Genomic DNA, 19730 nt, shown 5'->3' on the forward strand with positions numbered 1-19730 from the left:
CAAAACTCCATTCATTCATTCATTGGTTCACGATCATTAAATACAGACACCCACAAACTGCTGTGCTACAATTCAGAATTTCTAAGATTAACTTTTGAAAGTGCAATGTGTGTGTGTGTGTGTGTGCACGTGGAGCGAATGACATGAAAAAGCCACTCTACCGTGCCATATCGCTGCACTGCACCCTCTCAAACCACTCTGATATAAAATTGATTGATTATCTACAGCCTCAGTTACATACGATCCCTTCAATCCATGGAATGCACTGGCCTAACAGATTGTATGACACTGGCTAATTCTTTTTTTTAGTTTTTGCTATTTCTTTTATAAAAAATCTCGCTTCACCCTGTCAGGTCCCATCTGTTGCAATGTTGGAATCGGGAGGACGGTGCGACTACAGCTGTTCCTCCAATACACTCCTCTCACGACGTACGACTGATATGATAATTAAGTCTTCTATGAGCTACGTATACGATGTATGCTAGTAGGACGCCAAGTTACATAGCACCAGATCTCGTATCGCCCTCTTTTTTCTCTTTCTATCAGCTGATGGTAGTACCCAAGCCAGGGTTCCTGCATCACGGTCAATCCAGTGGTTCTCCCAGGACAGGACACAAGGACATATACTATCATGACCCTAGTCGACCAGTTGGGATCATGAAAATATCGAACCTCTAAACCGTCAACTTCTGATTTTCTTTTCAAATATGGAAGGTCAAGCCAGTGCAGTATATGTCGTCCAGTTAAAATCACATACATACATATTTCATGCATACATGTATGTACATGTGCATGCAATGGAGTCGGAAGAAAATTCCCTAAAACCTCTCGCCAATCACAGAAAAACAGAGGTATCTACCAGGGTTCGATAACTCACAAAATACATGGATCCGTAGACCAATTTTTTTTTTCACCCTCTTATAAGCGCTGGAGCTAAAGCAACATGGAACTACAGACCCAGGTTTTAACATTTTTTTAAAAAAAAACTGGCTTTAATACATTTCCGGGGTGGAGGGAAATAGTATCCGGATGTCCTATGACCGTCAAATTCGAAAGCCCCCATGCACCGTTTGATCTCGCAATCCTACATATGCATATGCAACCGACTCCACAGTTTGATAGTTAAAGAAAATTAGCCTGGTAGCTCACTTGATCACCATGTAGTAGTTGGCTACAGTAGCTCCAGACTAAAAACAACTTTCATTTTGAAAATCTTCTTTCTAGTTTAGCGTCTAATTAAAAAAAAAAAACAGTAGTAAGATTCGCATTTGTACGGGGTATCTTTGATAACGCCTTCCCAAGTCTTTTTGTATTAAGTATTCAAACTCCAAGCACCAGGCCATTGATATCCGAAAAGTAAATGCGAAATGGCGAGATAGAACTCCAGTTAAAGCAAAATACACGCCTTTTTTTCCATGAAGGGCACAATGCACTGCCTCAAGATAAGGACGAAAATCAAAAAAGGCTAAAAAAAAGCCGTAAAGAAAAGAAAACTCCTAAACGTTTGCAAGATGGAAAGTAGCGCCGAGTGGTATCAATAAATCTCCCCAAAAGACAGAGTGCAAAATGGGTATCCGATATGGCGAATATGAAGCAAAAACAAGGCAAAGACTGTCGAAAATCGCAAACCCTAATAAGTATTTTATGTCCTCTTTCTCTTCCTCGACCCAACACCACCATTTGAAACACGGGCTTTGCCGCCTTCCTGCATCGTGCTAATCCCCACTGCCACCTTTGTCGTACTCGCATGACCCCGCTTACGACTGACAGGGGTGGCGGGGCTGACTTGCTTCGTAGCATGTTGTGTTCCTTCGGACGGAGTAGCCGTATTACTCTCGTATGTAAGAGCACGCTTACATTCTCGTGCTATATAACGTCTTGTCCTCCCTTTTTCTTCCGGGGACGTTTCGGACTTGTTCGTAATGCCTGGGGAGAGCAGGCCCGTTTCTGGGGTTGCCTTCGCGGCGGCGACTTTGATATTTCTCATATTGGTGGATTTTTTCGGTTTCCTGATGGGCTGCGAAACAGGTTTGGGGAATGTGAAATGTGATGTTTTTGTTCGTTTAGTCGGCCGGTTGTCGGCTTCTAGAGTGATTTCGGTTTGTGGTTGGGTTTCCGCCTCTTCTACTTCTTCTTCGAAGTCTGAGCGCTTGCGTTTCATGCCGGCTTTCTCCGGTTGTTCTGGAGAGACACTTCGAAGCCATTCCACAACTTTGTTGTCACAGAAGTACATGTGGTTGTCGGCATTGAGTGGCTGCGCCAGCTCGTATTGTCGACTTCGTTCATGCAACTCGTATTCTTCCTCGATGGAAGAAACAGAATCAGAGTCCCAATCAGGGTGGGAGCGAGTGTTGAAAATATCGGCTTGGCCCTGGAATTTATGGGCGAGTTTATGGATCGCGGCTTGCATTTGAAGAAGTGCTCGAGATGGCGGTGGGACTACTCGCGTGGTGCCCTGATTTGGGATGTTTTGGGCTTCTGGCGTTTCAGCAGGTGTGAGGTCAATGATTTCTCCGCTCTTGAGAAGTTCGTCCTGTCTATTTTCGTTGGAATGGTAGACGCTCATGCGAATACGTTCCTTTGGTTCTTGAAGCCATTTGAAGATGTATTTGTTTGGCTCGTCTGGGATCGGCTCGAGATAACACTCCATTCGAGAGAAAGCGCCATCCAGGTCATAACGAAGGATCCATCCATTCTCTGGTGAATTGATACCTTTGTTGCCTTGATGATGACGGGTTGTCTTATAACCGTATCTTTCGAAGAGTTGGTCGCAAATCGCTGGACCCAGCATGAGACGGAGTAAGGACCAGAATCGATGGGAGCGTGCCAGGGACGCAATAGTGAATGGGAGGATGTGTGCAGCGATCAAGGAATCGCGAGCGTGTGTGATGAGGCAATGGTTCGAATCTCTGTGCATGAGCATAGCACGATAGGTACTCGATCTCTTAGGTTTGATTTCTGTGTCTGGAACGATCTTTTTGTCCTGGGCCTCTTTGATCCGCAGGGAAAATTTGCCGACACCAGCTCGGAGGGTTACAAGTGCGTCCTTCAGTTTTGGGATAGATAGACTCTTCGTAGCAGGCTTTGTCGGTTGGCTACTTTGCTCTTGTCCTCCCTTCTCTTGTTCATCCTTCTCTACTTGTACTGTGTCGTTGTTTTGTCCTTCTAAAGGCTCTTCGGGTTTTTCTTCCTTTTCTGTCTCCTGCGCCTCCTCGGCCTCATCGACCTTGTTTTTATCAACTTCGACACCTTCATCTTCCTCGGGGGTGTTTATGACGTCTCCCTGCCAGTCGTTATACAGCTGCCTTTGGTCATAGCTAGCGTCGAAAAGCTCTTTCAGAGCATCTCCTTGAATGGGGAGAATATGTTCTTCAGAGACAGCTGCTGAAATACCGTCGTGGATTTCCTGTTTTTCAACATCCGATACAAAGACGCAGTCCATACGTATATCTTCCATAGGGAAACACTCCTCCCCAATATCTTCGTCCGATGATGAAGAGTTCGTGGTAGCCCACCCTTTACTTTTCGAGACCTCTCCAGAAGAACTTGGAAGAGGCTTGAGAACTGTAGTATCACGGGTAATTTCCCACCAGAATTCGGGATCCTTCTTCCGACGTTTATTCGGTGTATCTTCGTTGTTCTCGTCCTCCGGTTTACTCCGTCGCCGGGATAAGGGGGATCTTGTCGGCGATTCAGATAGAGAAGGTAGAGCAGAGTCGGAAGTTCCAACGGGGAGAGCTTGTAATATCGATGAAGGAGATGAAGTATCCGGTAGTAAAGCGTTATCTAATACATCCGTCGACGAGGTCTTGCGCTTTCTCCGCTTCTCAGACTTCCTAGAGAATGACCTCCGATGGTGTAGCTCAGGTTTGACGAACGACATCTTGACGGTCGGCTGGTCGCTCGAAGGCAGCCTTATTATGGTGGAACACCCCTATGATTTCCTAATCCGGGTTTAATTAAAAGAACAACCTCGTCGGTGAAGCTTTCGCGTGCGCGACGTTTGCGCGTCTGTGGCTAGTGGTGATAGGATTTTCGTGGTGTTTGATATTGTTGATGATGAAGTTCCAAAGATGTACCATCAGGGTTGTTGACAAAGTACCCTTGGCGCTAAACCGTCTCTTGGCAAATATTGAGGGGTTTGCGGCCGCCTTTGTTTACTTTGCTGATACGGAGTATATGCCACCTTAAAATACATACAAACATCTACCTGCTTTGAGGGCTTGTATTGTATCGAGTCGTTTGAGAGAGGGCTTGTTTTGATTGTTGATACCTATATATCCTCGGTCTGAATGATGATAGAAGCGTGTGATTCATGTGGCCATCCACTCATGGCGCCCCACGCGGTATAGTCACTATGACTAACGTAACTAGGCCACATTAATATCAACATTGATTTGAACTCGGCCTTGCTATTTCCGGCTGTTGTGATTCGAGATCTGTTCGCATCCTTCTCGCTTTTTCTAGGGAGCTCATACTCTTTTTGGGGTTGCCTCTGGGAAGTTGAATGTTGATGAGAGAGATGTGACTTTGTGAGGCTGCCGCTGTTGATAATTGAGCTTGTGTCGCTAAAGCCGAGTGGAGCGGCAATGCCAAGATTTGGCTGTGAGGTGGAATCTTTTGCCGAAGCCAACAACCTCAACGAATTTAATGTTCGTACGATCGTACTTACAATTACCAAGTGGTTAGACAAAAGTATTAAACGAAGCAGAAGAAGAAGAAGAAGAGGGGATGGGGAGGTGTTCAAATTTAATCTGCCAGAAGAATTTCTTTCCGTTCTATTCGTACGTGCTATAACGTTGATGGAGTACAATATAACTTCTACAGATATACATACGTATATACCGTCCGTATACCCTCTGGAAGGCGGCTTCCCAAGTATAGATATAGATTTATATTATGCTCAAAGCTGCATTCTAATTAATCGGAAACGGTAACTGTATAGGTCTTCCCAGTAGAGGAATCTTTGGCATCTAACACTGACTTTTGTAGTCAAGATATACATAGGCCTATAGGATGTAGGTATGTAATGACTCGGCTCATCATTCCGAAGCTAGCCTTTGACTAGAAAGAATACTTGGAGATTTCTATGCGGAAGTTACCCGAACCATTCGAGTACACGTATCGTCTTGCTAGATTCACTATACAGCAGTCCGATATTTCGTCCATAGCTACTTCCAGTTGAAGCAGATATCTTTATTGTTGGTTTCTATAGCTACCGGATCTATACATTGTCATGCGGCTTATAAACATAAATTGAGGATACTTACAGTTAATCGATCATCATGATTTCCGATTCTAGAACAGTGTCGTGAAGTTGAAATACAACAAGCATTCCCCAGATATTGATGTTGCCTTACTGCAATTCTACGAATATTAATCTTGGGAATCGTCCATGTAAATGTAGTCTAGTTGAATTTTAAAACTCTACATAGGTTCAGAACGGCCAAAATATATAAATTTATAATACTAAAGCCTCGGTACTTGGGTTGCAATTGTCAGTTTTAGCTCTTGTTCCGGTAGAGTTTACAGATGTCGTCAAAACCGTTGTGGTTGTACACGTGCAACATGTGGGAAATGAGGAATATGAGCAGCCCCTTTGAGAATGCCCCCCCTATCTTCCAGTTTATTCTATATCCCGAACACAAGCGCATATCCAGAATCTAGAATGTGCGTATATGAAGAAATTCAAAACTGAAACGTCTAGAAATTTAGCAAGTCGAACTAGAAGATATTGTCAATTGAACTCAACGAAAGATCACATGTATTTAACTAGACTGGTCGCCCCTCATGTCGATCACATTTGAGATTACAAGGTCTTCTCGTTTTTCTAAAGGTTTTTGTGGGTTTTCAAGTGTAAGCTCTAAGATTTAGGGTTATTAGCCTTACCGTGGCCCGTCCACTTTTCCTATAGATCTATAGCCACAGCCGCAGGCCTCCAAGTGGTACCACTATCTCCATCATGAGGCCTCTCATCATTCTCGTAACCCTTTCATTCTTCTTTCCCCTCATATTTGCGGCATACAAAATCCCCCAACGGTCAGGGTTCACACTAACCTGGTCCGATACGTTTTCCCAACCTGGCACTATCTCCTCAGAATGGCAGTATGACATCGGCACCTCCTACCCCAGTGGTCCCTCAAACTGGGGTACCGGCGAAGTGCAAAGATACACCGCCGACGCCCGAAATATCTATGTATCCCCGAACAAACAACTCAACATCGTTCCACTTCGGAACCCCAGGACCGGAGAATGGACTTCCGCACGAATAGAAACCGTAAGAGATGGATTTAAGTGTCAAGCTGGTGGAGAAATGATTATAGAATCAAGAATACTTTTACCTAGAGGGGGCAAGCAAGAGGGTGTTTGGACGGCGTTTTGGGCTATGGGGAGGAAGTTTCGTAGGAATGGGAATGATGGTTGGCCGCAAACTGGAGAGTGGGATATTATGGAGGCTGCTAATGGGGAGAACACGATACTGGGAACGGTACATTGTGGTGTTTTCCCTGGTGGGCCTTGTAAGTATCTTTGTATTGTATTTTTTTTTCGGGGATGGAGTGGAGAAAGTACCTTGCTAATGAAGATTTTAGGTAATGAGCCGAATGGCATTGGCGGTACCACGAGTATTGTGCGAGGCATTTTCAATACCTATACGCTAAGGGTCGACCGAACTTACGGGGACTGGCGGAATGAATCTCTTACATGGTCAGTGAATGGTATAGAGTACCATAGGGTCAGTGGGTACGATATCGGAGATAATAAGGTTAGTAGCTCCTCGAGTCCCCATAACTTATACTGCAAAAAGGGGAAAAGTGAAGTAAGACCTTATAGCATGATTCTATAAGGGAGAAAGGAACGGTACGCAGTAGCGACCTTTGCTAATTGGAGAGAGTGAAATCATAGACGTGGGCGAGTTTGGTGTACGAGCCATTTTTCCTTATCTTCAATGTTGCTATGGGAGGAGGGTTCCCTAATGCTTGGGCGGGTAAAGATACACCGACCGCGGAAACGACGTCGGGGTACGGTATGCTGGTTGATTGGGTCGCTATTTATAATACATGACCGCTCAGGCTGTATGTTTTTCGGAGTTCTAGCGTTTTGATTGACTTCGGTGGCGCTCCGATTCTGTAAATATTGGTAGTACATAATATTGTTTTTTTCCTGTATATATATCGGTGGTCTATACATACCTCTAAACAGCCTCGATATTATCTCTACTACACGATGCTTGTCCCGCCAATGATTGGGTTAGTCTCGGTGACCCTTCTTGTGTTGGCAAGAAGGTGATTGGGTATAGTCTCGGTGACCCTTCTTGTGTTGGGATTGGGTATAGTGTTGTGCTGTTGGAAGTTTTAAATAGGAAGACGAATGCCTGTCAGCCCAATTAGGCAGATGTTCTGAGATATACGCCAGTAGTACGGGAAATACACTGTGTGCGACATCTCAGAATCCAACAGTGATCAACACATACTACAAAAGTGTTGCCAGTAACAAGGCATCACCACAAACACGCCATCCACTTCAGTAGAACGTACAGGAAGATGTAGAACGTCGTGATGTTTGTCATATTGAGACGGCTTCATTGATCTTGATGACGTCGCTAGGCTACAGAGTTAGGGCTTGAAGAGGGCACTTGCCCTGCCTGCGTTGAATGCTGAGCGTTGCTATGGGGTGGTGTTGCCGACGCTCTTCTGATGGCCTTTCATATAATAAAATGAAACCGTAGTTCCTCCATCGACGCTCTATCACTCGATCAACCTCCTCCGTTACTACCTCCGTTACCTTCCACAACGGTATTCTGGACTCGCTCCTATCAAAGTCTTGGTAAGATCATCCTCAACTTCAGCTTCAACTTCATCATGTATTAAGACTGTAGTACTAACGTAATATTGACGCTATGTGGATAAAGGCAGCAAAAACTGGGCATTTGCACCTGCTAAAGCTGCTTCTTCGAGTAGCTCGCCAGCATCAAGTTGCATCAGGGAAGCCCTTGACTCGAGCAGGAATATCGCTGCGTGCTTTACCACCTTCTCCCTCCCTAATATCAATATCAATATCGATTGCAGTTTCTATTGATAGCTATCAACGAAACTGACTGTTAGGACCGGTATTGGTAAAGTTATTACTCGGTGAATTAAGCATACTCGAGAAACGAGTCCTTACAAGTATTCATAAACTTACCAGACTTCTGATATTAGTCTAACAGTACTGTTGTAATAATGAGTGGAGCTGTTCAACCTCAAGAGGCCATCACGGTCACTCGAGGTGGCCAGGTCGTCGTTATTATTCCTTCGATCAAGACTAAGGAAGTTGGAGCCACTAGCCAATCAACCCATGCTAAAGAAACTACTTTGGAGAAGACCAGTGTCAGTCCTGTTGTTCCTACGACTCTTGTAACCTCTGTCCGTACCCAGACTCCCCCTCCAGTGATTATCGTGACCCAAGTTATCACGATCACTAAGTCGCCACCTCTTTCATCTGAGGTATCGACTTCTCTCAGTACTGAGAGGACTTCCACGGCCTTTACTAGAGCTCAAGAGAGCCGTCCAGCCGGTATTCCATTCCCAGATGGACCACTTGGAACTACCGAAGGAACTAGTCCTCTCGAAACCGGCGGTAAGATATCCCTGATACTCATTATATCTAGTTAATAAGAAAGTTTTCCCAGCTCACAAAAAACTTGATACAGGCGTCCACGTGCCACAAGAACAATTCAATGGTCTTGCTGCATCTCCAGGTATTATCGCCGGCAGTTTTGCAGGTATCATTGTAGTCGGTCTCCTTCTCTGCCTTGGATGCTGGCTTCGACGTAAAGGCCGTGAACGAAGAATCAAAATGGCTGGAGCACATCCTGGCAGCCTTCCTCCACGTGCTCCTGTTCTTCCTCCAATTAAGAGGTACATGAACTCACCGATTTGGTTCGGAAAGAAAACTAAAGCAAAGGCTACCGCATTGAAGAACTTGCGAGCAGCATCTGCTGGAGTCGTCACTAATACGCCATCGGCTACCACCACTCCACAAACGAAGAAGCCAAAGTCTCCACTAGGAGTTATTGGCAATGTCAGTCGAACTCAACCAGATCCTAAGCGTGATATCCTCAGCACCGACGGTGCCACTACTGGCGGCCGAGAATGTTCTCCACGCCTTCGTAACGAGGATTTAGAGATGGGCCTTGAGAAGGAAAATCGAGCTCCAGCCCAAAATCACGACACGCACAAGGCTGGGATCGGAATGGCAATTACCGAAGGCGAATCTAGCACTGGCAAACAAGACTGTTTGAGTAAGCTGCACCGCTAAAATAGAAAAATAATGATGTATCCTTAGAAAAGATACTAATTCATAACTATGCATAGAGAACGCCAGTACCGTTGATGGGAATAAGCAACAGAAACACCGCCTTCAAACCATCTATGAGGCACCAGCTCAGAACACTGGAGTTCCTGAACCCAGTAACATTCCATCCCAGCAGCCTAACCATCAGCAGCAATATACTGCTTACCCAGGTGGTGCTCAGTATTAAACTATCCTGTTTGTTTTGTTTGTTTTTTTGTTTGACCATATCAGTTTATGGGATTGACTTACGACGAATACGATGGATACGATGGACACGATGGATTAGCTTATGAGCGGGCCTGTTTACGAAATTTAAGAATTGTATCGCACGAAATTACCTTGTACTGATAGTGAGGTAGTAAAAAGGACTTTAGTATGTCCTAGAAAGCAATCGATAATGAATAATTTGAACCTTTCATGCACGCTCGATATAATTGATAGTGTAGTCTCGATTAATCAAGTCCAGGCACCGTAATAATTTACCATAGGCTCGAGAGTAAAGGTCAGTCCCGACACTAAACCAGCTTAGCTCAGAAAGTACCCGTAGATTGACGTTTTGAATGTATAACACGACAGTATATACTGTGAACGGCGCTCTGGGACCGAGACTAGAGACAACCAGTGTTTGAGACTATAGGGCCAAATAACGTTAACTTGAAATCCAGAAGTTTGACAGATGAAGACAGACATGTAATGTATATTTTACGCCATGAAATGACCGTATGTCTCCTGTATATAGGTGTATAAACCAATAGCAAATGGCTTGATATCGTGAATCTGTCCCGTGAATCCTTTCGTGAATCTGTCCGTGAATCTGTTCGTGAATCTGCCCGTGCATAGACTGTATACTGCCAATGAGGGAATGTAAATTGAAGCATGCCGTAATTGATATCAGAGGAAGGGTTCCAGCTTGCAAGCGTGTCTGCACCGTGCAAAGAGCCGCACCCACAAGAATCCCAGCACCGAGAAACTTCCACAACACCGTCCACCAAAACCGTCGGTGGCTTCAGGCTCTCCCACAATTTCTTTTTTTTTTCCATCCCACAAAACTCTGTCACAGACAGTCGGTGCCTCTCCATCCTCACATCACCTCAACATCTCTCATCTCCCCATTCCTTCTTATCATCACCATCATCACAACCTCCTCTCGAGAACTCACTGATCGAATCTTCTTTCTCTCGATCCTCTTTGCAAACTTCTCTGCTTCTTGCTATCATCCTTTATAACTTCTGTTCCACCAACTGCTCGATATCCTTCACAGGTTCTCTTTCCATCTATTCGTTGCTGAAAACTCGTTGCTGAAAACTCGTTGCTGAAAACTCGTTGCTGAAAAGCCGTTGCTGAATATCTCCCTGTCATCATCAACTGCTGTTGACCTATATTTCCCTCTTCACCTCCTATCCCCATCCTCTGGCTTTGGCTTCTGTCCCTCAATCAAAGTCGTTCTATCAAGTCAATTCTTTCTCGTCCTTCCTTTTACTTGAGTTATCATTTCTGTTGTTGTCGACAGTACCGCAGAAATGAAGTTGAAAAAATTGTGGCCGTTCAAAAAGAAGGAGAAAGCTCCCATGCCAACTCGTTCAGAAGATATCACGGCGATGAGGGGGGCCGATGGCCCCACAATGCTTGAGATTGAGAGGCGCCATCTCAAGCGATTGAAGCAAGAAGGTGCCTCGGAATTCGTGATCGAATGCCAAACGAAGACGGTCAAAAGCTGGGCGAATTCCGAGAAGCGCAGAATCGCCGCCGAAAAGGCACGAGCGGCGTATGAAAAGTCCCAAGCTCGCGGAAGGCGACAACGGGCAGCGGCAAGGAGATGGGTGAACAACATCTCCCTATTTTTTGGTGGCGACTACGTAACGCCACCTGAGGACCCATACATCCCGGCACCGGGTGAGAGGGTCTTGTTCCAGCACAATGGTGCCATCTGCCGTCCGGAGCGTCCGGACCCGTCCACCCCCGCCCAGAATCCCTTGGAGGATGTAAGTATCAAAGAATATATAGATCCTTATCAGTTGAATGGGTCACTTACTATATGGAGTTCGATGTGGCTAATTGTTTATATAATAGGCCAACGTTTGGGGCAGCTGGGATGAGCAGCTGTCTCGACAGTTTGCCTTCCCGATGGAGGAGGCGGCGAGGATTCGGGCCGAGATCGAACACGGTAAGATAGCTTTGGTGTCTAAAGTAATGTTGTATTCGAGAAATTGAGACTGACAAAAGATGTTTAGGTTCGACCGAAGGGTCGACCGTGGACGACTCGGCCGACGAAGACCTCGCCGGGGGCCAGGGGAGCGGGCAAGCCGTCCGAGGTAAATATTACAGCCTTTTATTAACTTCCTGTTCCACGAGTTGGATAGTTAACTCTGTTTCTATAGACGGCTACCGCTTGTACGAGAACCTCCGCAAGGCGGAGAGGGTGTTGGGCGAGAAGATTGACATCTCCGCCTACAAGCTGGCATTGGCGCGGGCCGACCCGCGACCCCCAACCCCCCCACACATGAAGCCGGGGTGGGTGATGCCACCCCGGGCTCCCGGCGACCCCCCTCTCCCAGACGCCGCCGTTCTCAACGGGCCGAAGAGGCCGCGGGCAAACCCCTACGAGAAACCGACCACGAAGTGGTCGTTGCCTCCCTTTGTGCCGCCCCCAGCCCCAGCCCCAGCCCCAGTCCCCCAGCCGCAAGCGGGCCTCTCCCAGGGCCACCCACATGGGGAACCCCTCCGCGAGGAGGAGTTCTTCCGTGGGCGTGCTGCTGGTGATGCCCAAAGGGCGTCTGCGGACTCCGATGCCCTCGGGGCAATCGAGAAGGAGTTCCTGCACCAGAGTTGCCCCCCTGTCACGCCGGCCGTCAGGCCAACCTCAGAGGTCCCAACGGAAGGGGACTTCCAGGGACAGGTTGAGTTTATACCACTCAACCTTACCTGCTCCAACCCTGAGGAAGGGATGACGCTGGCCGAGATGCTGGCCTCCGAGGGATTGGAGGACAGCGAGTTGCCACCAGCCGCAAGGCTGATAGAGGTGGCCAAAAAGCCGAGCCTCAAGATCAAGGGGTTCGGTGTCTCCCCATTGGAAGGGGAGCAGGGCCGTTCTGGAGGGGGGCCCACCTTCAATGAAGGTGGGATTGACATGGAGGTCTATAGGGCCAAACGGATGGGCGACCCATACCGTGACTCTGGGATTACCAGAGAGCGGTATGGGTCGACCATCGACCACGAGAAGGCGGCAGAGATGGTGAAAACTGCCAAGGACCTCGGGAAGCATCCCGAGGAAACCTTCAAGTCAATCAGGGGGATCCGACATCGCCCGGAGAACCAGAAGCCAAAGGTTGGCTTCGTTGACCACCTCCAGCGATACTTGGCGGCATCAGAGGGCAGGAACCTCGATTTCTTCGACCTGCATGCGCGAAAGAAGGGGGGGATTAAGCAGTCGGAGCGATACGAGGAGCAGCAGCTGAAGAAACGGCTCGAACAACGGGCACGAGAAGCGCAGGGGGGTCTTCCATCGGTTGAAGAGACACAACCGATGAGGATTATTCATGAAAAGCCGGCGACTCCAAAGCCGTACCTCGCTGTTGCCGTCGAAGAAAAGCGACCCTTCGACCCAGCCAACGACAATGACGGAGGAATTCAGTTGCCGACCTTGTCGTCGTATGGATCTAACAATACTCAGCTACACGCTTTCTCGTCACGTGGGCCTGACACTACTGGAGAAATCCAGTTCGCAGCTCCGTCGCCATATGAACCTGATAACACCGAAAAGGCCGAATTCCCAGATCCATTATCATGTATGGTCAATGATATTGAAGGGATCCAGATACCAACCTTGTCGTCATATGGAACTCAGTTCCCGCCTCTGTCACCAGACCAAGCTTACAATTCTGAGGAGGCCCAGGTTTCAGCCCCATCACCATATGACGCTGGCAATGTCCAGGATATTCAGTTGCCAACTCTGTCTTCATATCAGGTTGACAGCATTGAGGAACCCGAGCTCGAAATTCCCTCATCGTCTGAGGTCGACGTTTTCCACGAATTGCTGCTACCTAACCTGCCAATACCGTACGATGATGACGATGACGACCAAGGCTCGTATCATGGAGGCTACCCGGGAGATGACTTTTTCCGTCCTCCTCACCCAGAAGATCTCGTTCCATTCGAAATCCCATATACTGGTCTTCGATACGATTCTGACGATGACTATTTACCGTACCCTTCTCCTGATCCCGTCCAACTTGAGTATCCAACAGCTACGCCATTTATTCCCTTTGACAGCATGCTGTTCCCCAGGACGTGCGATGTAAAGCGTATGGTGAAACCGCGCGGCCTTGAGACTACAATCGAGCCCAGGGAGACAGAAGTAAAGAGGAGGAAAGTTCCAGTACTTACAGTCGAAGGTAGCGCAAGTGCACTACTGATTAACGCTATTGTCAAAGTCAAAAACGAGCGATCAAGTCTAGGCGATCCCTGTACACCTCTAAAGCTTTTATCTCCGACACCAGATGACGAAATCTGGATTATGAAGTTCAACTTCGACGTCATCCTTGAGGCTGAGCGCCTAGCGAAAGAATCCGGGAATTCTGAGTGTGTTAAGTCTGCTGTGAGGACAGCTGCTAGAGAACTGGGAGTTGAATTACCCCAAAGTGCAGGAACCCATCTTTTGAATCTACGTACCTGGTTGATGAGAGAGTATTACGAAAGTCGAGCAACGCTGAAGGCACGGCGACGACGAGAAATAGAGGATCTTCTCGTGCTAGAACAGCTAGCGCAAGAGAGATTGAATCCAAAAGGAGTCCCACGCAAGGACAGAAACACTGCCAATGGTGTCGCGATATCAACTAAGAACACTATTTCGAAAGGAAATCAGTCACGACCGGGAAGTCAATTTGACAATCCGCGAATCAAAAGCCAATCGTCGACTACACCATCCGACATTCAGTTGACCATTTCACGACCTGAAAGCCAATCTGCTGCCTCACTACCTGAGAGCCAGTCTGCTGCTTCACGACCTATATCTCAATCGGCTGACTCACGACCCGGAAGCCGACTCTTTATGTCTAAACGACAACCCAGACCTGTTTTTGGTCTCAGGCGACGTCTTGGCCCGGAAGAACGTATCAATACTCGATCTCCACAACAGGTTACATCAGTCCGCAATAGTGCACAGTCAGAAGCTAGTTCAATGGCTCGCTACCAACAAGCCTTCCCTGTTGATCGTCCACCAAGCCAAACAACCGGCACATATATCCAAGGTGTTCCCGAATACTTACCCCAACCATCTTCAGCTGAATCCGAACAAGCTCGAAATAGCATACAGTCAGAAGCTTGTTCAATGGCTCGCTGCCACCGGTCTTCACCTGTTGGTAGTCCATCGAGCCCAATAGTAGACACGCATACCCACAGTGTTCCCGAAGAGACACTCCAACAATCTCCACCTCAAGCCGCACAAGCTCGGAACAGCGTACAGTCCGAATCCAGTTCAACTGCTCACCATCGGCAGTCTTCACTCGACAGTAGTCCGTCAAGCCCAACAGCAGAAGCATATCTCCACGGCATTCCTGAAGGTTTCCTTCGAGAACACGCTCAAATGGCAAACGAAAGAATTCTTGAGTCACAAGTTCAGCCATCTCCCTCCGGCGTCGTAAGACGACACCGTGTCCGTGTCCGCACGCGCCCAGCGAAATTTGACGTCAGAGATGTTTTGTAAGAGGAGAAAGTTTACAGAATTCTATACATCAGCACCCTTTCGGCGGTATTACATAACTTAAAAACTGTTCCTTTGTCGCTTTTCAAATATTACTACCGTTATTATAGCCGCATTACGACACGGCCGCCGTACTACATATTCTCTTTACAAACTTCACACATTCTGCAAGCAAAAAACTCTCGTCGTCCACGAAACTCTCCTCACTTCAAGAGTCCGCCCCCAGCTCTTAGAAATCACGGCTATCACTTCAAAGAGTTCTTGAGCTCGATTTGCCGTTACGATACACATGCCAGCCTACATAACTTTATGTTTACTAATTCGTCATGAATCACGACTATCAAGGCTCTGCATTTATGTTATCCTGTTTCAAGTTCTAGCCCTATGAAGCTTTTATATCTGCTTCCGGTTCCGAGGACCTAACCTCTACACTCCCCTTAATTATTTATTTGTTCGCGGACAACACAACTTTATGATGGTTTATGATAGACACGCCTAACGAAGACCTACGACCTAATATCTCTTTACGCAGCTTTTTATATCACACTCGGCGTTTACGGTCTCACCTTACTTACGAGGGAAGGCGTTATTATCACATACTCAGGCGTTTGGAAAGGTGTTAAAAATAGTGTGGAGGATCCGGATAAACAAAAGACAGAAAAGGTGAAGGGTATATTAGATTTCTTCGAATCCTGTTTAGTAACTAGGGTTGTCAAGTTAATCAATAGAGATTTCACCTCCAAAAATTCGTTTTTTTTTCCTCGTACATGGTTTTCATTGTTTTAGCACGTGCAAGTCGTTTTCTTGGTATGGTCCTTAAGCGTTTCTTTTCCTGTGGATTCAGGAATAGCTTTCGAGATTCGTTCGCCATCATTCGCCTTAATTCTCTTTAGTGTCGCAACCATGCAGTCTGTCCCTCGACATCTTGTGATCACCGGAAATAGTTTCCCTTTTATTTAAGCCGGGACTTACACTGTATAGGTTTCTATATATATCTAAGTCCCCCCATTTAATCATAGTATAGGTGATACTTTTATATATATACCAATACTTCGATTACTATCACACAGCGCCGTGTTGAAATTGTTGGATATTGACGATGTCGGCGCTCGGGGTCGGCGTTCGGGGTCCTAAACGTCACCGACCCCGAAGCTGACTTAACCCCTGGATCCTTCCGTCGTCGAAACAAGCTTGATGTGGGTCTCTTGTCTTAGTACGACCCGTTTACCAGGGACTCCATGACCATGTTTCCCATCTTTCAATGTGCTTCTCGGAAACCGGCACTCAAATTCGTATTGATAACCTTCCGACACGCGATATTAAATATATTAATTAATTTATTAAAGTGGGGAACTTCCCCATGTTCATGAGCCGCGTATACGATGTGTGCGTATGAGTTGAGAGGCTCGTGACGAAGTTTCTAGTAGTAAAGTAGGAGAGTTATTAGCCTGAAACATGATTTTGGGATAACTATAAAAGGCCGGTGATCTGGCCTGCTCCTCGAGAGTTGGGTACCTGAATTCGAATATTAATTCCGACTCGCCGATGATATAACCTGCACGACCTGTGTATATTTATAGCGTTCAGGCCAAACCTTATTTGTGAAGGTTATTAGTCGTCATCATATCTATAGCTATATTCCTCCTCCGGTGAGAAGGCTTCGCAATCATGATCCCTCTTACAACCATCAAAGCCGCGAACGCGGCCCTATCTACCCGCCTTCCCTCCCCTATCTGTGTATTCCTAGGAGGAACAACAGGTATTGGGTACTTCACCCTTCAGAAACTTGTCGCATCGACCGTCTCTCCAAAGGTCTACTATATCGGACGAACACCCGCCAATGCCGAAGTTGTTCAGAAGAGACTTGAAGAGATCAACCCTAAGGGGACCTATATATTCGTGCAATGCGATATCCTTGTCATCAAAAACATCAATAAAGCGTGCGAGGAGATCCTGCAGAAGGAGAAGGAAATCAATATACTTTGGTTGAGCGCGGGCATGTTCAGAATTGGGTTTCCTGGTAAGTTCTTACGTACTTCATTCTATACTTTTCCCTCGTCGCCCGCTCCGTATTGGACTATAAAGTAACATTCATGCCTCTTCCTTACTATACAGACACCCCAGACGGTCTCAACTTCATGGCGGCAATCTCCTACTTCGCTCACATGAAATTCGTCATAAACCTCCTCCCACTCCTCAAAGCCTCCGCTGCAAACGGCCACTTCGCCCGTGTAATCCGGATCTTAGCAGGTGGCCTCGAATGGGGAATGGATCCCAACGACCTTGAAATGTCAAAGTCATACTTCTTCACATCCAGACTACACCACGTTACTTCAACTACAGTGGCACTGGATTACCTTGCCAAAGAAAACCCGGAAATAAGTTTTATCCATGCCTCTGCAGGGTCTGTAAAGACCGAGGGACAGGATATGCCGGGAGTTTTTGGGTTTCTGGTTAGGACCATATTGTGGGTTGCGGGGCGTTGGATACTTACTCCGGCCGATGAGAGCGGGGAAAGGAATCTGTTCAATGCGACTAGTGAGATTTATCCGGCATCGAAAAAGGCAGAAGAAGCGATAGCATTACTAAGTGGAGAAGGGAAGGGAGAGGGGGAGGATGTTGCGGTGGGGTTGGATGGGATTAAGGGGAGTGGTTGTTATACCATTCATGCGAATGGGACAGCAAAGAGTGGGAAGAAGGTCCTGCTAGAGTACAGGGAAACCGGGTTTGGGAAGAAGTTTTGGGAGCATACACTAAGTGTTTACAAAAGGATCGAGGAGGGTTATGAACAGGAAGCTGGGACGGCTTAGGTTTGTTTATGGCTTTTGATTCCAATTATTTTCTGGTTCTAAACGACAGTTTTGATTTCGAATGCACTCTGGTTCAGAATGACAGTTTTGATTCCGAATACACTCTGGTTCAGAATGACAGTTTCGATTCCGATAACACTGCGGTCGGTATGAATAGGAACTGAGAGCGCAACCTTATATTCTATTAGCCCCAATATCCCCTCCCTATCCTTCATATATCTGTATAACCTCAGTCCAAACCGAGAATTTCCCATCACAACGTTAGCATTTAGTCTTTTTAGTTTTTCTCAATTATACATTAATACCCCCTCCCATGACCGTGGGAAATCAATATGCCCGCCCAGATATCTATTAAGATATTATATTAGCTCCATGATATGCTCGATATTAAGCCCTCGGATATTGATGTTGTATCCATCTCAAAGTATTGTTGTATCCGTAAATCATTATTTCGTAAGTTGTAATTCCGTCTATGATGACAAGAATGGACAAGTAGTTGGGTACTTGGTGACGGTGGTAGTGCTCCTTAATTAGGAGTAGTTGGTTAGCATACGAGCCTAGTCGAGATCTGGTAGTAGGTTTGAAATACTTACTTTTCAGTCTTGGTTTTGGAGATCGTAGTATACTCGGTGGTTGCATCATGTCTATTACACTCATCAGCACTGCTTAAAATTCTATAGAAGTACAAGCCTAGACTATAGGATAGTCTTGTAGTATTGGGGTGGGTACAACTTACACTCTTGTAGTAGAGGTCAACGTAAGCGTTTCTCCACTGCCATTCACGGTGAAAATAGTGGTTTCAGTTGCAGTTGGAACAGTGACGGTTCCCCAGACGTAATTTGGCTCATAAACCACGGTAGAGTAGAGGGTAAGAGTACTGTCTGGACCAAGAGTTCCGTCGAACCCACGATATCCAGCTTGACGCTTAACCAACTCAACCGGCTCTGCCGCTGGTTCGACAGGGGATGCACCACGAATACGGCGGCGTGCAGCAGTTGGAGTTCCGCAAGTCTTGGCGCTAGTCGTCTTGGTGACGATCTCGGTGGTATATCTATACATTAATTGGTATTAGTTTCAAGAATTTGATGTAGTTGCCGCCGTGCATGATATGGACAATGACATACGAAGTAACCGGCACATCAACATGTCTAGTTCTCCCATAACTAGTGTGTGTCACAGTGGCCGTATCCGGATTATCATCAATAGTAGTAGTCTGTGTCACAGTCGTAGGTCCACCGAGGACCGTTTTATAGGCGTTTGTCGTAAACGTTGTTCCATCGGTTACTTGTTCGTCCGCGATTTGGATAACAACCCATTGTCGAGAATCAAGGACAGTATAGGCGCCACCTAGAGGCGCGGTGAACGACATGTCGTACTCTCCGGTCATGGAAGATCGGGTCAGACCGGGGCAGAGGAGTGAGGTGTCTATCCCAGCGTTGAAGGAGTTGCAGGTGTAGATTGATGTGGTTCCTGAGACGGTTTGGGTTACTACTGGGGTTAATGGAGGACCGCCGCTTTTGGAGATTGGACATATGTTAGTTTATGCATCATATACTATTGAGGAGATATTAGACTTGAATGCCATTGCATTAGCATACCTGCAGGTGAAAAACCCAGTCGTGAAGATAGCGGGCACGCCAAAGGCATCTCCAGCACCTGCACCTGCTGGGTCGACGTAGTAGGTTCCGCTACCAACTAACTCGGGTACAGAAAGAGTACAGCCCATTTTGAACGAATGTATGTAGCTTATTGGTCTTGAGCTATGGTAAACTTTGTGTGTCGGATCCGCGGTATTTCACTGCAGCATTCAAATTGAATCCGTCTTCTTTTGAAATCATTCAGGAACTTGGAAAGGGGGGGGTCGAGATTTTATAAGGATTTTCGAAAGA

General features: G+C 46.6%; 6 protein-coding genes across 6 annotated transcripts; 4 read left to right on the plus strand and 2 right to left on the minus strand.

Moving 5' to 3' along the window:
* Nucleotides 1-1642: 1642 nt before the first annotated feature.
* On the minus strand, nt 1643-3883 carry AOL_s00043g275 (uncharacterized protein; the record flags this gene model as incomplete). Its single annotated transcript, XM_011120762.1, has 1 exon — nt 1643-3883. The coding sequence occupies one exon, from the start codon at nt 3881-3883 to the stop codon at nt 1643-1645; it is 2241 nt and encodes a 746-aa protein (XP_011119064.1).
* Nucleotides 3884-5962: 2079 nt separating this feature from the next.
* Nucleotides 5963-7388, plus strand: AOL_s00043g276 (uncharacterized protein; the record flags this gene model as incomplete). The annotated part of the gene is made up of 4 exons (XM_011120763.1): nt 5963-6518; nt 6591-6763; nt 6904-7024; nt 7201-7388. The coding sequence occupies 4 exons, from the start codon at nt 5963-5965 to the stop codon at nt 7386-7388; spliced, it is 1038 nt and encodes a 345-aa protein (XP_011119065.1).
* An 831-nt stretch (nt 7389-8219) lies between these two features.
* Nucleotides 8220-9520, plus strand: AOL_s00043g277 (uncharacterized protein; the record flags this gene model as incomplete). Its single annotated transcript, XM_011120764.1, has 3 exons — nt 8220-8616; nt 8690-9280; nt 9354-9520. 3 exons carry the CDS (start codon nt 8220-8222, stop codon nt 9518-9520), a joined length of 1155 nt encoding a protein of 384 aa, XP_011119066.1.
* Nucleotides 9521-10853: 1333 nt separating this feature from the next.
* AOL_s00043g278 (uncharacterized protein) lies at nt 10854-15034 on the plus strand (the record flags this gene model as incomplete). The annotated part of the gene is made up of 4 exons (XM_011120765.1): nt 10854-11315; nt 11404-11497; nt 11565-11645; nt 11712-15034. 4 exons carry the CDS (start codon nt 10854-10856, stop codon nt 15032-15034), a joined length of 3960 nt encoding a protein of 1319 aa, XP_011119067.1.
* Nucleotides 15035-16699: 1665 nt separating this feature from the next.
* Nucleotides 16700-17841, plus strand: AOL_s00043g279 (uncharacterized protein; the record flags this gene model as incomplete). Its single annotated transcript, XM_011120766.1, has 2 exons — nt 16700-17051; nt 17147-17841. 2 exons carry the CDS (start codon nt 16700-16702, stop codon nt 17839-17841), a joined length of 1047 nt encoding a protein of 348 aa, XP_011119068.1.
* A 470-nt stretch (nt 17842-18311) lies between these two features.
* On the minus strand, nt 18312-19567 carry AOL_s00043g280 (uncharacterized protein; the record flags this gene model as incomplete). Its single annotated transcript, XM_011120767.1, has 5 exons — nt 18312-18366; nt 18435-18485; nt 18578-18892; nt 18966-19355; nt 19440-19567. The coding sequence occupies 5 exons, from the start codon at nt 19565-19567 to the stop codon at nt 18312-18314; spliced, it is 939 nt and encodes a 312-aa protein (XP_011119069.1).
* Nucleotides 19568-19730: the final 163 nt, after the last annotated feature.

This window comes from Orbilia oligospora (genome assembly GCF_000225545.1).
Source record: "Orbilia oligospora ATCC 24927 unplaced genomic scaffold scaffold00043, whole genome shotgun sequence".
Taxonomy (NCBI): Eukaryota; Fungi; Ascomycota; class Orbiliomycetes; order Orbiliales; family Orbiliaceae; genus Orbilia; species Orbilia oligospora.